At 39.9% G+C, this 16,137-nt stretch overlaps 1 protein-coding gene across 1 annotated transcript in view; it reads left to right on the forward strand.

Moving 5' to 3' along the window:
* LOC117925320 (cycloartenol Synthase) overlaps positions 1 to 16,137 on the forward strand; it is a 55,883-nt gene that overhangs the window by 6,491 nt on the left and 33,255 nt on the right. The window contains exons 3-7 of the mRNA XM_034844317.1: positions 4,340 to 4,525; positions 4,729 to 4,818; positions 4,968 to 5,162; positions 5,261 to 5,345; positions 6,127 to 6,293. Of these exons, the coding sequence (XP_034700208.1) occupies positions 4,340 to 4,525; positions 4,729 to 4,818; positions 4,968 to 5,162; positions 5,261 to 5,345; positions 6,127 to 6,293 (723 nt within the window). The remainder of the gene's footprint in view (positions 1 to 4,339; positions 4,526 to 4,728; positions 4,819 to 4,967; positions 5,163 to 5,260; positions 5,346 to 6,126; positions 6,294 to 16,137) is intronic.

The following is a 16,137-nucleotide window of genomic DNA, read 5'->3' on the forward strand; positions in this document are numbered from 1 at the left end:
GCTAGGGAGTCATATAAGACTTGGGTGTTGAGGGAAGAAATCTCTTGGAGACAGAAGTCTAGGGAGTTGTGGTTAAAGGAGGGAGACAATAACACCGGATTCTTTCATAGGATGGCGAATACTCACAGTAGAAGAAACTGACTATCCAAGTTGAAAGTGAATGACTGTTGGCATACGGAGGAGAATGATTTAAAAAATAGTGTGGTGGGGGTGTTTCAAAAGCTGTATTCAAAAAAAGGGGGGTGGTGTCCTTGTATTGAGGGGTTGTCTTTTATGGGGTTAGCTAGCAGTGAGGCCGAGGGGCTGGAGATTCCTTTTTCGGAAGAAGAGGTGTTTGCAGCGCTCTTAGATCTAAGGCAAAGACAAAGCCCCCTGTCCGGATGGCTTTACCATGGTTTTTTGGCTTTTTTGTTGGGATGTGGTGAAGGTTGAGATTATGGTTTTTTTTAGAGATTTTCATGAGTGGTGCAGATTTGTAAGGTCTTTGAATGCTACTTTCTTGGTTTTAGTCCCAAAGAAGAGAGGTGTAGAAGATCGGAAAGATTTCAGGCCGATTAGCCTGGTGGGCAGCCTCTATAAGTTGTTGGCCAAGGTGTTGGCTAATAAAATTAAGAAGATTATGGGAAAAGTGATTTTGGAGTCTCAAAATGCCTTTGTGGAGGGTAGACATATTTTAGATGCAGTTTTGATTGCAAATGATGCTGTGGACTCAAGGTTGAAAAGCAATGAAGGGGGTGTGCTGTGTAAGTTGGATATAGAGAAGGCTTATGATCATGTAAGTTGAAAGTTCTTGATGGCAGTGCTTAAAAAGATGGGCTTTGGGGAGAAATGGATGAAGTGGATAGAATGGTGCATCTCTACTGTGAAATTTTCTGTTTTAATAAATGGTTCTCCTTTCGTTTTTTTCCAAAGCTCGAGGGGATTGAGACAAGGAGATCCCCTCTCCCCTTATTTGTTTGTAGTAGCCATGGAGGTGTTTAGTTGTTTATTGAGAAGGGCTATTAGTGGGGGCTTCTTATCTGGGTGAAGGGTGAGAGGTAGGAGTGGTGAGGGGATTCTAATCTCGCACTTGTCATTTATGGATGATACATTGGTGTTTTGTGAGGAGTCTCAAGTCTAGATGGCTTATCTAAGTTGGCTTCTCATGTGGTTTGAGGCTTGTTCAGGGTTGAGAATCAATTTGGAGAAGAGCGAGTTAATCCCGGTGGATAGGGTGCATGATATAGAGGACTTGGCCTTGGAGTTGGGATGCAAAGTGGGTGGTCTCCCTTCCTGCTATTTGGGTTTGCCTCTGGGCCCCCCCTTCAAATCAGCAATTGTGTGGGATGGAGTTGAAGAGCGATTTCGAAAAAGGCTTGCAATGTGGAAGAGACGGTATATCTCAAAAGGAGGGAGACTCACTCTAATTCGAAGCACTCTATCTAGCATGCCTATATACTTCATGTCACTCTTTTACTTGCCAAGAAAAGTGAGGTTGAGATTGGAGAAGATTCAAAGGGATTTTCTGTGGGGTGGGGGAGCTCTTGTGCAAAAGCTGCATCTTGTTAGGTGGAACTTGGTTTGCTTGGAAAAAAGGAAAGGTGGTTTGGGTGTGAGAAATTTAACTCTGATGAATATAGCTCTCTTAAGTAAGTGGAATTGGCGTTTTGCCAATGAAAGAGGTGCTTTTTGGAAGCAAGTCATCAGTCATAAGTATGGTGAAGAGGAGGGGGGATGACGCACTCGGGCAGTAAGTGGGAGGTATGGTGTCGGGCTTTGGAAAACAATTAGGAAGGAGTGGTTGTTTTTAATGGTAGGTTAGCCTACCAAGTGGGTAGTGGGTAGAAAGTGAGATTCTGGACGGATAAGTGGTGTGGAGATGAGCCACTTTGTGAGTCCTTCCCTTCTTTGTTTTCCATCTTTTTGTGATGCTTGGGTGTCAGATGTTTAGAACCCTGATGGTGATGGGGATGGTTGGGCCCCTCTTTTCTCAAGGGCGTTTAATGATTGGGAGATTGAGTTGGTGGAGCGTTTTTTGCATAAGATTCAAACCTTTAGGGTGCAAAGGGAGGAGGCAGATAGAGTGATTTGGACAACATCAAAGTGTGGCGCCTTCTCAGTCAAGTCTCTTTATTCTATTTTGGAGCCCGGAGATTCTCCTTTGTTCCCTAGTGGTAGTATTTGGAGGGCGAGTGTGCCTCCTAAGGTGGCTTTCTTTGCTTAGGAGGTTTCTTGGGGTAAAGTCTTAACTTTGGAGCAACTTCAAAGGAGGGGGTACTCATTGGTAAACATGTGTTTTCTATGCCTATCTAAAGTAGAGACGGTGGATCACCTTTTACTTCATTGTGTAAAGACACGGGTTCTGTGGAATCTTCTTTTCTCCCTATTTGGAGTGGCTTGGATTCTCTCATGTTCAGTGAAGGAAACTCTTCTTGGGTGGCATGGAGCGTTTGTGGGGAAAGCTCGTAATAAGGCTTGACAAATGACTCCCTTATGTATATTTTGGTCAATTTGGAAGGAAAGGAATTTGTTAGCTTTTGGGAATGAGGAGCTTTCGCTTCAAAGACTGACATATTTTTTTGTATGTTATCTTTGGTCTTGGGTTAGGGTGTCTATAGTTTTGAGCCCTTCTTTTCTTGTAAGTTTCTTTGATTGGTTAGGCTCTAAGTAAGGGAAGGTGTTGTGTTTTGTTTTGTTTCTATCCCTTCCTCTTCGGTTTGAGCCTTTGGGCTACTTATGTATACTCCCTGTATACTTTGAGGGCACTGTTTTTGGTGCTTCCTTTTTTCGTTTAATATACATCCTTTTATCTATAAAAAAAAAAAAAAAAAAAAAAAAAATTCTACAAAAGATGGCTTTTGGGGAGAAGTGGATTGGTTGGATAAAGTGGTGCATTTCTATAACAACGTTTTATGTCCTTGTCAATGGTACCCCAATTAGTTTTTTTAAAGTTCTAGGGGATTGAGGCAAGGGGATGCTTTTTTGCCTTGCTTATTTGTGATTGATATGGAGGCTCTTAGTTGCCTTCTTAAGAGGGCGATTGGAGGTTTTTTGTTGAGTTGTCGGGTAAGGGGCAAGGGCAGTGTAGGGGTTCAAATCTCTCGCTTGTTTGCCGATGATAAGTTCATTTTTTGTGAGGCTTACCAAGATCAATTGACTTATTTAAGTTGGGTACTTGTATGGTTTGAGGCCATATTAGGGTTGAGAATTAATTTAGATAAAAGCAAGCTAATTCCAATAGGGAGGATGGATAATTTAGGAGAGTTGGCCTTAGAGTTTGGTTGTAAGGTGGGTGCTATTCCTTCATCTTACTATGGCCTTCCTTTGGGTGACCTATTTAAATCCATGGTGACTTGGGATGAGGTGGAAGAGAGGTTCCGTAAAGGGCTGATCATGTGGAAAAGGCATTATATTGTAAAAGGAGGTAGGATTACTTTGATTTGAAATACTCTTTCTAGTATGCCTATATACTCTATGTCTTTATTTTGCATGCCAAGGTCGGTCAGATTGAGGTTAGTGCAGATTCAGAGAGATTTTCTTTAGGGTGATGGGGCCTCTAATTGGAAGCCATATTTACTAAGGTGGGCGATTGTTTGTTTAGATTAAAGGAAGGGGGCTTGGGCGTTATATTTCTCTCAAAGCTCAACAAGAGTCTTCTTTGCAAGTTTAATTGGCATTTTGCTAATGAAAGAGGGGCCCTTTGGAAGCAAGTTATCAATGGGAAGTATGAGGAAGAAGAAGGGGGTAGGGATTGGGCCCTTGTGAAGTGAGGGAGGGTTATGGTGTTGGGTCATGGAAAGCCATAAGAAAGGATTGAAATATTTTGAGTAGTAGAATTTCTTTCACTGTAGGTAATGGACGGAAGGTAAGGTTTTGGAAAGATAAGTGGTGTGGAGAAGAATCATTGTGTATTACCTTTCCTTCTTTGTTTGCCTTAGCCATCTCAAAAAAGCAGTAGGTGACGGATGTGTGGAATTCTTTAGTTGGAGGGGGGAAGTTTGGAACAATTTCTTTTGGGACTTTAAGAGAAGAGGGTGTATAAGGATGAAGATCTGGTAACTGGATTGCTTTCACTCCTAGACGTGAACTTTTCATTTTTTGCTGGGAATTGAACTTGGAACCTCCCACACCCCCACCTAGAGCCATGCCACTTGGGCCAAGTCTCAAGGGCATGGGGCTTGTGTGTATTTCTTGCATTTTTGCATGGTAAAAGCCATATGATGGAACCTTTTAATATCTCTATGGATTGGAGAATAGTGAATTTACATTGTTAATACTTAATATAACTTTTTGTTTTCTTTTATATGAATCTTTTTATCTAACTTACACTAGTTGGTTGTCTCTCCTTTCCATTTCTTAGTTTTTGAAGGAGAATGCTGGTACTGTAGTTTTACCCCAAGTCAAAGTGAAAGATACAGAGGATGTTACAGAGGATGCAGTGACAAACACATTAAGAAGGGCTATCAATTTTCATTCAACTCTCCAGGCTCATGATGGACACTGGCCAGGGGATTATGGAGGTCCCATGTTTCTTTTGCCCGGCTTGGTAAGTGCTCATCTTGCAGGTGACACTTCTTTACATTTTGGAAGGCATTTTGACATGTCACAAGTTTTTATGGGGAGTGAAATGCATTTGAACCGTAATTACATCATACATAATAAAATTTTGACTTCTGATATTAATGTTCACAATTTGGTTCAGTATAATTATGTGACTTCTGATATTTTCTTGCATGGATAATGGATTAGATCATTACTCTTTCGATTACTGGGGCGCTGAATGCTGTCTTGTCAAAAGAACATAGACAAGAGATGTGCCGTTATCTCTATAACCATCAGGTAATCTACAACTATGAGAAATCAATCTATAATCCTCTTTTGCCATGTGCTTTTTTTTTAATTACTTATTATTTGTTAAAAATTTTCTTTATGTGATTCTTGCCTCTGGGGCTAGCAAACATTTTAATCATAAAGATGCATAATTGCAGAACAAAGATGGTGGGTGGGGTTTACATATCGAGGGCCCAAGCACCATGTTTGGTACTGTCTTGAACTATGTAACTTTAAGGTTGCTTGGTGAAGGAGCTAATGATGCAGATGGGGCAATGGAGAAAGGGCGTGACTGGATTCTGAATCATGGTGGTGCAACTGCAATAACCTCATGGGGAAAAATGTGGCTTTCAGTTCAGTGTATTTTCTTCTTTTCATTTTAAACAGTGAACTTCATGTTTATGGGCACTCCAGAGATATGTTTAATTTGTGTATTGCATAATGATAACAGGTACTTGGAGTATTTGAATGGTCTGGCAATAATCCTCTGCCCCCTGAAATATGGCTTCTTCCCTATATCCTACCAGTCCATCCAGGTTGCTTCTCATTTTGTATTTTTTTTTCTTTCTAGAATATTGGACTGACTAAAACCTTTATACATCCTGTTTTGGATTTAAAGATTGGACTAGTCCCATACTGCATTCTAAGTTGCTAGTCCACACAATTTGATAGTTCACTTAGGCTTTTGATTGTTATAGCTTATGGTATGAACATTGATTGGCTATTAGAAATTCAGGTCTAGGAGTGAAGATTTTTGTTAGTATATGAAGTATAAATAGTTGAACAGAAACATGGGATATCTGATTATAAAGCATTGATAAGTATAAGATATTTTTTCTTTGATAGGATTGATATCTCTATAATTCTGTAACTAATAAAAATTGATTGATGATGGAAGGGACCAGGATACATAACTAGAGTTTACTTTTTGAGGGAATGAAAATAACGATGAATACGCCAGTCAAGTTCTAAGCTTTGACTTTGATGGAATCTCAGCTTTTTATTAGTGTATGTGGATCATGTTCCCCATTCTCTAATAGTATCTGGTATATGGAATTTGTTTTTTTGTTAATCTGGTTAGTATGTGTGCTTACCTTGCTGAACTTAGTTTAAATTTTTGTTGGAATCATTGAACCATGTAACATGGAAGATCTGATTGCTAATTTTCTGAACAAGAATATGGTTTTCATCTGTTATTCATTACCATGTGGTGAGTGGTGACTTTATTTGGTTGGAAATTAATTAGTGAACTTGTAAATTTTCAAATTTTCCTACTCTGTCCAAGAAATGGAGAAGAATTTTTTCCAATTTGTGCAGGAAGGATGTGGTGTCACTGCAGGATGGTTTATTTGCCTATGTCATACTTATATGGGAAGAGGTTTGTTGGTCCTCTCACACCTACAGTATTGTCTTTGAGGAAGGAGCTCTATACTGTTCCATATCATGAAATCGATTGGAATCAAGCACGAAACCTATGTGCCAAGGTCGAACTTATATTTTTGTTGCTATCAAAAGTTAGGCTTTTAAGCTTTTAAATATATATGTTTTCCTTTTACATCCTTTATATCACCTTGTGCTTGGGCTTTCAGCATTTTTTAGAAATATGGAAGAAACCCTAGAGAGGTTTTAGATGTTAAACGTTGTGTACTAAAAAATTTACACATAATTTCATACTCTCTGCTGAAATACGTGAACTGAATGTTTGGAATCACGAGCCACTGGCTATATAGAGAGTTAGTGTAACAACAATGGAAGTGTGAATAAAAACATTGGTAGGAGATGGGGAAAGAATTCGGTTCTGGGAAGACTTGTGGTGGGGGGATCAACCTCTGGGGGTCCGTTTTCCAAGACTACTTGGAGTAGTCATGGATAAAAACATTCCTATTTCTTCAATTCTCAGATCCACTCGCCCCTTCTCTTGGAACTTTAACTTCCGTCGTAACCTTTCCGATTCCGAGATAGAAGATTTAGAAAGTCTCATGCGGTCTCTTGATCATATACATCTATCACCTTCGGTTCCAGATAAGAGATCTTGGTCTTTATCTTCTTCAGGACTTTTCACAGTCAAATCTTTCTTTCTTGCCTTATCCCAAATTTCTGGTTTACCTTCAGTTTTCCCTACCAAGTTAGTCTGGAATTCTCAAGTCCCTTTCAAAATCAAGTCCTTTGTCTGGTTAGTGGCTCACAAGAAGGTAAATACTAACGACATGTTACAGTTGAGAAGACCCTACAAAGCACTTAGTCCCGACATTTGCATGTTGTGCATGAAGCAGGGAGAAACAGTAGATCATCTTTTTCTTCATTGCCCTCTGACGATGGGGTTGTGGTACAGATTATTTCAGTTAACAAAGATAGATTGGGTCCCTCCTAGGAGCATCTTTGACATGCTATCTACCAATTTTAATGGTTTTGGATCTTCTAAGAGAGGGATTGTATTATGGCAAGCTGCTTGCATTGCTTTATTATGGGTGGTGTGGCGGGAAAGAAATGCAAGGATTTTTGAGGATAAAACAAGGAATTTAGAGAACCTTTGGGACATGATTCATTTCCTTGCTTCTCTTTGGGTTTCTTGTTCTAAGGTTTTTAATGGGATTTCCCTTAATGTGATACACCTTGATTGGTTAGCGGCGTGCAACTCCATTGGGTTGGCCTAACTTATAGCAGTTGTCTGTACCTACTTTGTATTTTCTCGCATTTGTTTCATTGTAGTTTTGTTTTTCTTGGGTGGGAGGATTCCTCATCCTTCTCTTGTACTTTCCTTTATATTAATATATGCCTTTGTCGTTTCCTATCAAAAAAAAAAAAAAAAAAACAATGGAAGTATGAAATAGATAGCAAATTCAACAGATAGGTTTAAAAGAGTAGGATGTTAATAAAGTTATTGAAAAGGCTAGGAAGGATGAAAGTGGATGATGCAAGCAAGAAACCTTAGAGGGTACCCTATATGTTGCCCTACTTGTTTATAGGTAGATTTCCTTGCTATATTGTTGTTAGTATTTGCTACCATCTTTTTAGATTGAAATTGATAACATGATAATGTTTTACAGCTGGTATTTAGTTCATATGAAATTGATGTAGGACAATCCTAAGGTAGTTGCCTATAATCAAATTAGGTGGGGGAGATTTTCACCCTTTTAGGATTAAGGAGGGGAACAAGGAGTCAAGTTATGGCAACATGGAGAAAAAAGTGAGAAAGAAAAAAAAAAGATACGATAACTTTAGAGCCTTGGTAAGGCCTTTTTGGAGTCTCATTTGGAAGAGAAACAATGGAGTTTCACAATTGAAAGTTGCAAAGTTTGTAAAATGTGTGTTAAATCATTCTATTTATACATTCCTTACTTGAGTAGACCTCCGAGGCCTCATCCCTATTAGAAACACTTTACAGATCTTTTTAATACTATATTATTTGGTTTTGATTTTTGATTTTTATTTTTTGGCTATAACTTTTTAAATAAGCAACCACAAGAAGCTTCCCATGCAAAATAGTTAATTTTGGAAGGGACCCACGAATTCCAAACTACTTGCTTTGAAAATGCAACCACACCCCTTAGTTCAAAAATGACACTTATTATTGTACAAGTTCATCCACACCATCTTGTCTTCCCTCACATTATCAACTGCCTTTCTCGCAACCTTACAAATAAATCCTTGACTTTGTCCACTTCCCAATGATTCAAAGGTTAGAACCAAGGGTTCCAATGGCCTCTCTCCCCTATCTAAACCCAAAGATTTGCCACCCATGCCTCTTTTAGAACAACTGTAGCATATAAAGAAGAGAAGGAAACATACAATGGTTCATCCCCACACCATATGTTCATCCAAAACTTCACCCTCCTCCCATTGCCCACCACAAAAGAAAAACTATCCAGGAAAGTATTCCGTTCCTTCCTAATGGATTTCCAAAGCCCGACTCCATATCCATCTCTAACTTCATGGGACCACCACCCACCCTTTTCCTTCCCATATTTGCCACTAATTACTTGTGTCCAAAAGGTCCCTCTTTCAATTGCATACCTCCAATTCCATTTGCACAAAAGCGCCTTGTTTAACAAAAAAAGATGCACGCTGTGGACCACTTCACATGATGCAACTTTTTCTCCACCCCTCCACCTCCCCATAGGAACTTCTTCTGAATTTTCTCCATTCTCAATCTGATTGTCCTCAAAATATGGAATAAAGACAAAAAAAGGTCTAGATAAAGTGCTCTTGATTAGAGTAAGTCTCCCTTTTTAGAGATGAATTGCCTTTCCACAAAAAGAGTCTTTTATGAAACCTCTCTTCCACCCTATCCCAAATTGCCATTGATTTAAACGGAGCACCTAAAGGCAACCCTAGATAGGTAGAAGGAAGACTACCTTCTTTGCACCATAACTCTGAAACCAACTTGTTAAGTTGTTCCACACTACCAATGGGAATCTACTCGTTTTTCTCCAAGTTCACTTTCAGCCTAACAAGCTTCAAACCATGTGCAATGCAACCAACATAAATGAACCATTTGATCTTGGGAAGCCTCACAAAAAACATGAGTATCATTTGCAAACAACAAATGAGACACCTTCACCCCTTCATCGCCTCTCCTTTTCACCTTTACCCTTGAAATATACCCACCCTCCATAGCCCTTTTGAGAAGACAATTTAGAGTCTCCATATCCACAACAAATAAATACAAAGACAAAGGGTCCCCTTTCTTTAAACCTTTAAAGCTTTGGAAGAAACCTGTAGAGGAAATGCTCCATTTAATCCATCCTATCCACCTTCAACCAAAATTTATCTTTTCAAGAACTGATATAAAAAAAATTCTAATTCACATGGTTGTATGCCTTTTCAATGTCTAACTTACCTAGCACGCTGGAAGCATTATCCTTTAGCAAAGAGTCCATGACCTCATTTGCTATTAACATTGTGTTAAGAATCTATTTACCTTTCACAAAGCATTTTGTGATTGTGAAATCACCTTGCCCATCATTAACTTAGTCTCGTAGCTAAGACCTTTGCTAGGACTTTATACAATCTACCTACCAAGTTTTTTTTTAGATAAGTAAAATGTATGTTGTATTAAAGAAAAGGTATACACGATGTATATATATATACAAAAAACCAATAGGGGTGATAATACAACTGCACCCTACGGGGAACCTAACCAATCCACAAATTCTATTAAAGAAGTAATGCTATCTCCTATGTACACTCTAACCCAATCCCAAAATAGGTACGAAAAATAACTTTTAAAAGATTGATCTAAGCATTCCTTGTCCTCAAAAGCTCTCCTATTACATTCCCTCCAAATGGACCAAAAAATGCAAAGAGGAGCAACTTTCCAAGCCTTTTTCCTTTTCTTGCCAATCGGTACACCATTCCAACTTAGAAGCACCCCCCTCACCGAAGAACGCATCACCCACTGTATGTGAAAAAGAGCACAAACCAGCTGCCACAATGTACTTGCTTTCAGACAAGGCAAAAGTAAATGATCTCCCGTTTCCTCTTCAGCCTTGCACATGTAGCACCTATTTGGCATCTTCCAACCCCTCCATCTAAGTTGATCTCGTATCAAAATCTTAGCTCAAGTTGCCTCCCAAGCAAAAAAGCTAGCTCTAACAGGGGCCCAAGAATTCCACACTGTGTCGTATGAGAAAGGCTCCACTCTTCTACTTGCCAAAGAGGAGTAAAAGGATTGAACTGAAAAATCACCATCTTTAGTCTCCAACCAAACCATGGTATCAAAAGTACTAGAATCGATGGAGTAGCTATGCAACCTCTCAAAAAAGGCATCAACCTCCTCTAACTCCCAATCATTGAATTGTCTAATGAACCTCGGTCCCTAACTATCCCCATCCCAAACATCTACCACCCAAGCATCCTTAAAGGAAGCTATAGCATAAAGACCTGAGAATTCATCTTTCAAAGACATCCCCACACCATCTATCTTTCCAAGATTTTACCCGATTTCCTGAGCCAACCTAAAACCTTGTTTTATCTTTGAAAACCTCCCACCCATTTCTAATTGACTTCCAAACTCCTACACCATACCTCCCTCTCACCTCCTTAGTGCACCACTCCCCCTCCTGCATCCTATACTTACCAACAATTACCCGTTTCCAAAGAGGGTTCCTTTCCTTCACAAATCTCCAAGACCATTTACCCAAGAGAGCCTTGTTGAAGAGATGAAGACTTTTAAAACCCAATCCCCCATTATGCTTTTCCAAACACACAATCGACCAATTAACCAAATGAGGCTTTTTCTCCATCTCCCCTTCTCCCCATAAGAAATCTCTTTGAATCTTTTCCAATCTGGTCGCCACTCTTTTAGGGATAATAAAAAGGAGCATAAAGTATATGGGCAAACTAGATAAAGTGCTCTTAATCAACATCTGTCTTCCACCTTTTGACAAATATTGTCTCTTCCACAAAGCAAGCCTTTTTTGGAACCGTTCCTCCACACCTTCCCATACCTTACTAGACTTGTAAGGAACACCAAGGGGAGGCTTAAGTAAGTGGAAGGAAGAGAACCCACCTTACACCCTAAAACCTTAGCAAGCTCCTCCAAATTTGGAACCTCCCCAACAGGAATCAATTCACTTTTCTCCAAATTAATCTTAAAACTTGAGCATACCTCGAACCACATAAAAACCCAATTGAAATACTCTAAGTTTTCCTTACTTTCATCACAAAAAATGAGAGTATCATTTGTAAAGAACAAATGAGATACCACTTCCCCTGCAACATTCCTCCTTTTAACTTAGACTCAATGAAACCACCATCCTTAGCCCTTGAGATCAAACAGGAAAGGATCTCCATCACCAAAATAAACAAATAAGGAGACAAAGGATCTCCTTGCCTCAACCCTTTAGAATTGCTGGAGAAACCAGAAGGAGAGCCGTTGACCAAATAGAGAAATGAACCGTAGAAATACACCATCTATTCCAACCCAACCACTTGGAGCCGAAACCCATTTTATCCATCATCGCTATAACATAGTTCCAGTTAACATGGTCATACGCCTTTTTTATATCTAACTTGCAAAGCAAGCCTCTCAAGTTAGCTTTGAGTTTAGAATCTATAGCCTCATTAGCTATCAAAACTACATCTAAAATTTGTCTCCCCCCACAAAAGCATGCTGAAAATTTGAGGTCAAAGAGTCCACCACCCTTTTGAGTCTATTAACTAGAATTTTTGCTAATAGCTTGTACAATCCCTCAACCAAGCTGATAGACCTAAAGTCCTTTAACTCTTCAGCCCCCTTTCCCCCTTTCTTAGGCACCAAAACCATAAAAATAGCATTTAAACTTCTCTCAAAGCAACCTGACTCACAAAAGTCACCAAAAAAACCCAAGACCTTGTCTTTTACAACATCCTAGTAGTCCTACCAAAATGCCAAAGTAAAACCATCCGGACCCAGGGCTTTATCTCCACACAAGCTAGACAAGGCAGAAAAAACCTCCTTTTCAGAAAAAGGAACCTCTAAGGTTGCTGAATCTGCAGGCGACAAAGAATTAAACGTCAACCCCTTCATACTTGGCCTCCACTCCCTTGTCTCAGAAAGCAACAATTGAAAAGCTCTTGCCACTCCCTCTTTAATACTATTCTCCCCCTCTAGACAAACACCATTTACCCTTAGCTTTTCCAAAAACTCATCCTTTCAACCACTTTGTCATCATGATGAAAGCACAGTGAGTGAGTGATCTACGACCACCCTGATCGTAGATCTATGAGCGTTTGCCATTTTATGGAAAAATATAGTATTTTTATCCCTTTCTTTTAGCCATAGCTCTCTTGATTTCTGCCATCAGAAAATCTCCTCCAAATTTGCCCATTTTTTGAACTCATCTACCACTCTCCTTTTCTCCTCAAACTCCTCCACTGTGAGGGCTCTATCTCTTTCCTTTGCATCCCACTGACCTAATTGTTCCAAAGCCTCACTATTTTTGGTGGACACATTCCCAAAAACCTCCCTGTTCCACACTTTGAGATCCTGCTTCAGACTTTTGAGCTTACCTGCCAAAATATGACTGTGAGACCCTTAGACACTCTATCCCTCCCACCAGCACCTTATGAGGTCCTTGAACCCTTCCTCCTTTAACCACATATTTTCAAATTTGAATGAAAATTTTCCATTTCTAATCCTTCCCCCGTCCAACAATATTGGAGCATGATCAGAGGCTGGGTTTGGTAGGATTTTCTAAACCATTCCATTGAACTGGTCTTCCCAATCATCAGATACTAGGAAACGATCCAACTTACAAGCTGAACTGTTGTTTAAGCCACCACACCAGGTATACTCGCCTCTAGAAAGGGTAAGGTCTTTAATGCCCAGCTCCTCTGTAACCTCTGAAAAACGTCTCATTGTAATTGACATTCTCGAAGAACCCCTCATTTCAGTTGGAAATCTTACCACATTAAAATCTCCTCAAATACGCTAAGGATCCCTCCACAGACCTCTAATAGCACCCAACTCAACCCAAAAATCTTCCCTCTCCTCAACGAGAATAGGACCGTAAACACCCAAAAACATCCACACAAAACTGCCCTCGCAATTTCTAAAACGGCACAACATTGAGAAGGCACCTACCTCTATCTCAAGAAGCTGCAACACCCGTTCATCCCAAAACACCACAATACCCCCTGCTTGACCTCTAGTATTCACTGCTCCACACCTAGGCTCCTCACCATTTTGGCTGTTATCTGTCGAACCTTAATTTCTTGAAGACATACTAGATCCGTCGAGTACAAGCGGATCAAAGATTTAATAATGCTACGTTATTCCCCTCATTAATCCCTCTAACATTCTACGAAATAATTTGAGCTTCATTGACTTACCCTGACTAAATCCCCAAAAATTATCCTCTTTCCTCTCTCACACCTGTAATCGGTCTTGTAACTAACTGAGCATTCCAATTTCCAAAGCTCCCTCTCCAACTTTGAACCGCTCGCCTTAGCCTTTTTGGTCACCTGCCTTATTGTCTTCCCATTCTTATTTCTAATTTTTCCAAGAGGCTTAAAATTTCCTCTTCATAACCATCCACTGGAAGCCCCAAAACTTTGCTAAAAGCCATTAATCTGCTAAAGGCACTTCCCTCTCTTATAAGGTAAGTCTCTTCCTCCTTCCCAACTGATAGACTCAATTCCATTGCTACACAATTTGACTGAAGATTCACCCTCAACCCATCTTTCAAGATCATGGAAAGGGGACCATTTCTCACATCTTCTACCATCGACAAGTCATTGTGGACCCGCATTTCTTACGTGTGTCCCCACTCATTGGCGAGATTCGTTTTTTTATAGTGAAAAATTAGTTTTTGAAAAAGTCGGAGTCGCCACTTATTTTGTTTTATTTTAAAAGGGAAAATAAAACACGAAAGAAAACCCTAAAGAAGTGACTTCAAAATTTTGGAAAAGCGTGTCTTTGGATAACTCGAGTTTAGGTCCGGGGATCAGGTTACTTATTGGGAAGGTACCTCAAAGAAGTAGCACCCCTTTAAGCCCTAAAGAGGTCTCTACTGACCTAGTGGAGGGAAATGTGGCAATTAATCAATTAATTGAAGGTACCTAGGTAAGCTAAGGTGATTTTGAAACAACATGCCAAATAAGAAATCAAATCACAAGTATAAAGAAGAGTTAGGGTGTGTACCCGGATTGCTTCTTAAGCGTTATCACAAGACATCAAAGTTAGTTCAGAAATATGACACACAACATGCATTTTTATCAAAGATAATCAAACAATCAAACAAATATCAAGACAGTCAAGTATGACACCAAGCAAGGGCAATGACATGCATATTTATTAGATTTTTGCAAGTGGGGTGGTAGAGAGCGTACCTGGACGGTGAGCTGAGCGCTAAAATGGGAAACATGGTTAGTTCAATAGCAAATGTAAAACAATCTCATGTATCACAAAGAGGAATCACAATCAATTAAATATCAAACAAACAATATTGAAGAAAATATCATGGATGTCGGGCTCCCACCAAGGCCTTAATTAATTTTGCATGAGTTGATTCTATGAGCTGATGGGGGACAGACTGATGGTGCCATGTATGGTGTTAGAGACGAGTTGAGGGTGGCGGATATGGTGTTGGAGATAAGTTGAAGGTGGTGACTATGAAGGATAGGAAGTTGGTGGGCTTGTCCTGAGGTTTTAGGCATGGATTTGTTTAGCTTGGGATTTGGATTTGATGGAAAAGGGATTTGGATGGGGGGACTTTGCGAAGACTTCAGGTGGCCATGCATGCATGGATCATATACGTGGAGAGGACCTTCTCTGTGTTGTTCCCTATGCCCCAAAATTATGAACATGTTATTGATTTCATGGTCATCATGTTCTTCTCTTGGTTTGATAAACCTCCAGCTCACCAAATAGACAATAAACAATGTCTCCCGAAGACCATACCCTGCATTAGTCCTTGTAAGTGAATGACAGCTCTCTAAGTCAACCATCATAACCAACTTGCTCACCATGGCAGCCTTTAGTTTGAGCTCTATAATTTCCGGAAAACCCGGGGCGGATCAGATTTCCATGCTGCACTCCCAAACGCACCAGAACTCATGCTGATGCCTTCATTGGCATCAAAACTAATCAACCTCACTGCTGGCAGAACTTCTCCAAAAATTGACAAAACTATCCATGCTTCACCTCTCCTCTGCTCTTCCACCCCTATTCTACTTCCCACATTCTCCAGTAACAGATGCTTCGATCGGTGCCAAGCAATCTTTCCTATGAAACGGTAGTCGAATGAGAAACCACTGAGCCTACTTTCTTCTTCCAAATTTGGGTATCAAGTTTTAACAGCATTAAGAAGCCATTCTCTAGCGTCATCGATTAGTGACACACACATGGCTGGAAACACTCAAAATAACCACAGAAAACTGAGGAGAAACAGAGCACAGAGAAAATAAACAAAAAAGGAAGAACCAATGGAAGCCACATTTCATATTTTATTCAATGGACTCAAGTTGGTGGGAGGAGTATAAGCAGATTCAAATACAAAAAGAGAACCACAATCCTCATATATCGCACAGTAAATAGAAAAAAACAGAGCCTTTTAACCCCAAACCAGAACTAGAGAACTCCAAAGAAAGAGATCAACCATTATTCATCAAAAAAAAGAAAGAGATCAACCACAACAACTATATAAGCAATCTATTACCAATGCAAACAAACATATAGCCTCTGTCATTCTACGCCCAAGCATCCAAACGAAACTCAAAATCCCAGCGAAAATTAATGTAAAGCAAGAAGGTGATGGGCATGAAGGAGTCTACAACAAACGTACCTGGAAACGTCCCCTTTTGGCGAGAAGATCCCCACTGGTCTGTCGCCTCATATCTCTTCCC

Source organism: Vitis riparia, chromosome 11 (assembly GCF_004353265.1).
Source record: "Vitis riparia cultivar Riparia Gloire de Montpellier isolate 1030 chromosome 11, EGFV_Vit.rip_1.0, whole genome shotgun sequence".
In the NCBI taxonomy this organism is placed as follows: Eukaryota; Viridiplantae; Streptophyta; class Magnoliopsida; order Vitales; family Vitaceae; genus Vitis; species Vitis riparia.